This window comes from Erythranthe guttata, chromosome 6 (assembly GCF_056151865.1).
Source record: "Erythranthe guttata isolate IM_541 chromosome 6, IM_541, whole genome shotgun sequence".
Lineage (NCBI taxonomy): Eukaryota > Viridiplantae > Streptophyta > Magnoliopsida > Lamiales > Phrymaceae > Erythranthe > Erythranthe guttata.
This window is the reverse complement of record NC_142538.1, coordinates 7,926,220-7,929,275: the sequence shown is the minus strand read 5'-3', so window position 1 is coordinate 7,929,275 and position 3,056 is coordinate 7,926,220. Positions and strand designations below refer to the sequence as shown.

The 3,056-nt window shown below is 42.8% G+C and overlaps 1 protein-coding gene across 1 annotated transcript; it reads left to right on the top strand.

The window, feature by feature from the left end:
- Positions 1–2,428: 2,428 nt before the first annotated feature.
- LOC148770047 (uncharacterized) lies at positions 2,429–2,855 on the top strand. Its single transcript, XM_088818960.1, has 2 exons — positions 2,429–2,605; positions 2,670–2,855. The coding sequence occupies exons 1-2, from the start codon at positions 2,429–2,431 to the stop codon at positions 2,853–2,855; spliced, it is 363 nt and encodes a 120-aa protein (XP_088675086.1).
- The last annotated feature ends 201 nt before the right edge of the window (positions 2,856–3,056 follow it).

Sequence of the window (3,056 nt, the reverse complement as noted above, 5' to 3'; positions counted from 1 at the left end):
TACCAGTTAGTGTGAAGACGGCCCCCGTACTAGAATTGAAACAATTACCGGATTATGTTTGTTATGCTTTTCTTGTAGTAGAGAAGACTTATCCGGTGATCATTTCTTCTAGTTTAAGCGAGACCGAAACAAACACTCTGTTGGAGGTCCTTAGAGAATATAGGTCGGCTATAGGTTGGTTTTTGAGGATATTAAGGGAATTAGCCCGTCTATTGTTCAACACAAAATTCTAATCGTAGACGTCTATAAACCGAGAGTCCAACCTTAGAGGCGGTTAAATCCGTCAATGAAATAGGTAGTCAAAAAAAAAGTCTTAAAATTGTTAGGCGCTGGTATGATTTATGCAATTTCTGATAGTCTGTGGGTCAGTCCAGTGCAGGTTGTTCCAAATAGGGGTGGGATGACGGTTATTGTGAATGATAAAAATGAACTTATTCCGTCTAGGACTGTCACTGGGTGGCGTGTATGCTTTGATTACCGATTATTGAACGCATCCACTAGAAAAGACCATTTCCCCCTTCCATTTATCGATCAAATGCTAGACAGGCGAGGAGGTTTCGAGTACTGTTTTCTATATAGTTATTCGGGGTACAATCAAATCTCAATCGCCCCGGAAGACCAAGAGAAAACCACTTTTACTTGCCCCTACGGTACTTTTGCATTTCGTATGATGCCTTTCGGTTTGTGTAATGCACCTGCTACCTTTCAACGATGTATGTCTATTTTTCATGATATGGTAGAAGAATTTCTTGAGGTGTTTATGGATGATTTTTCTGTGTTAGGATCGTCTTTCGATCATTTTGTGCACAATCTAGAACTTGTTTTGAAAAGATGTACAAAAGCGAACCTTGTTTTAAATTGGGAAAAATGTCATTTTAAGGTTCGTGAAGGTATTGTTCTAGGTCACAAGGTCTCGAAAAAAGGTCTTGAGGTGGATAGGGGAAAAATCGAAACTATTGAAAAATTGCCTCCACCGAAAGATGTCAAGGGGGTTAGAAGTTTTTTGCGGCATGCTGGGTTTTTTTCGTAGATTCATTAAAGATTTTTCGAAAATAGTGAAACCATTATGTCATTTGCTTGAGAAGGAAGCCATTTTTTATTTCGATTCTGCTTGTTTGCAGGATTTCACGTTTCTCAATGAGATTATGATTACTCCCAATTGGGAAGAACCATTCGAGATCATGTGCGATGCGAGCGACTATGCTGTATGTGCAGTATTGGGACAAAGGAGTGACAAAATCTTCAAAGCCATCTACTATTCCAGTCGTACACTTGACCAGGCACAAAGAACTATTCAACGACCGAAAAAGAAATGCTTGCAGTTGTTTATGCCGTTGACATGTTCAGACCATATATTTTGGGCTCTCAGGTGATCATTTACACCGACCACGCTGCTATTCGATATTTGTTCGCCAAGAAGGACGCCAAGTCCTGACTCATCAAATGGGTACTACTACTCCAGGAGTTCGACTTGGAAATCAGAGACAAAAAGGGGATCGAGAATGTGGTAGCAGATCATTTTTCCAGACTCATACTTGACGAAGTTCCAGCCGAAGAAAATATTCAGGATTCATCCCTGACGAGCAACTGCTCGCCATTAGCACTCACACTCCGTTGTATGCTGATGCGGCCAACTTCTTGGCCAGTGGAATCATTCCTGACGGTCTATCTTATCACCAAAAGAAAACATTCCTTCACGACAGTCGTTTCTTTCTATGGGACGAGCCATTGCTTTTCAGAACTGGCGCCGATCGAGTCATCCGAAGATGTGTTCTGGAAACCGAAATACGCGAAATACTCACACATTGCCACTCTTCACCTTGTGGCGGGCATCACGGGGAATCTCGCACAGCCGCCAAAGTTCTACAGTCAGGCTTCTTTTGGCCAACCCTATTCCGAGATAGTTACGAGTCGTGAAACGGTGTGATCGATGCCAATGGAACCAGAATCTATCCAATATAAGACAAATGCCATTGAACAACATGCAAGAAGTGGAGCTTTTCGATGTTTGCGGCATAGATTTCATGGGACCATTCCCTCATTCGAATCGAAAGTTGTACATTCTGCTTACCGTGGACTACGTGTCCAAATGGGTCGAAGCAATTGCACCACTGCCAATGATGTTCTTACGATCCTCAAATTCTTCCCCAAGAACATATTCTCAAGGTTCGGGACACCGAGGGCAATCATTAGGGATGAAGGATCCCACTTATGCAACAAACTGCTCACTAATCTCACGAACAAATTGGGAATCTGGCACAAAATTGCGCTAGCTTATCATCCGCAAATGAATGGCCTTGCTAAGTTATAAAACCGAGAAATCAAACAGATTCTAGAGAAGACCGTGAGCACGAACCAAAAAGATTGAGCGTTGAAGCTCGATGATGCACTTTGGGCCTATCGAACCGCATTTAAGACACCGATTGGGATGTCTCCGTACAAACGTGTGTTTGGGAAAGCGTGCCACCTGCCAGTGGAATTGGAGCACCGAGCTTATTGGGCCGTCAAAAATCTCAATTTCGATCAAACAGCTACCGGCGATCGCCGATTGCTTCAAATCAACGAATTGGAGGAGTTCAGAAACGATGCTTGCGAGAACGCCAAGGTTCACAAAGAAAAGACGAAAAAGTGACATGACAAAAGAATTACAAAGCGAGAGTTCCGGGTAGGAGACCAAGTCCTACTATTCAACTCTCGGCTACGACTATTTCCGGGAAAGCGCAACCCCACAAGAAGTTATCGAGATCCGAGGACGAGACGGTCCATCGTTCAAAGTGAATGGGCAACGAGTCAAGAATTACTACGTGAATGGTGCTCCCGAGGAAGTGGAGCGTGTTGCACTGATTTTCTCCTAGTAAATCCAAACGAAGTCGAACCGTCAACTGTAAAACAGGCACCAAACGGGAGGCACCCCATTGTTGCTCATTTTCTGTCATTTTTCTTTTGTTCATGCTTTCGTCTTTGTTTTTTAGCCTCTTTTACATTTTTATATAGGGTTCAATATCTCAATCTCACCCGTTTAAATTTCAAATTTTTTGGCAAATTACAGGACCCAA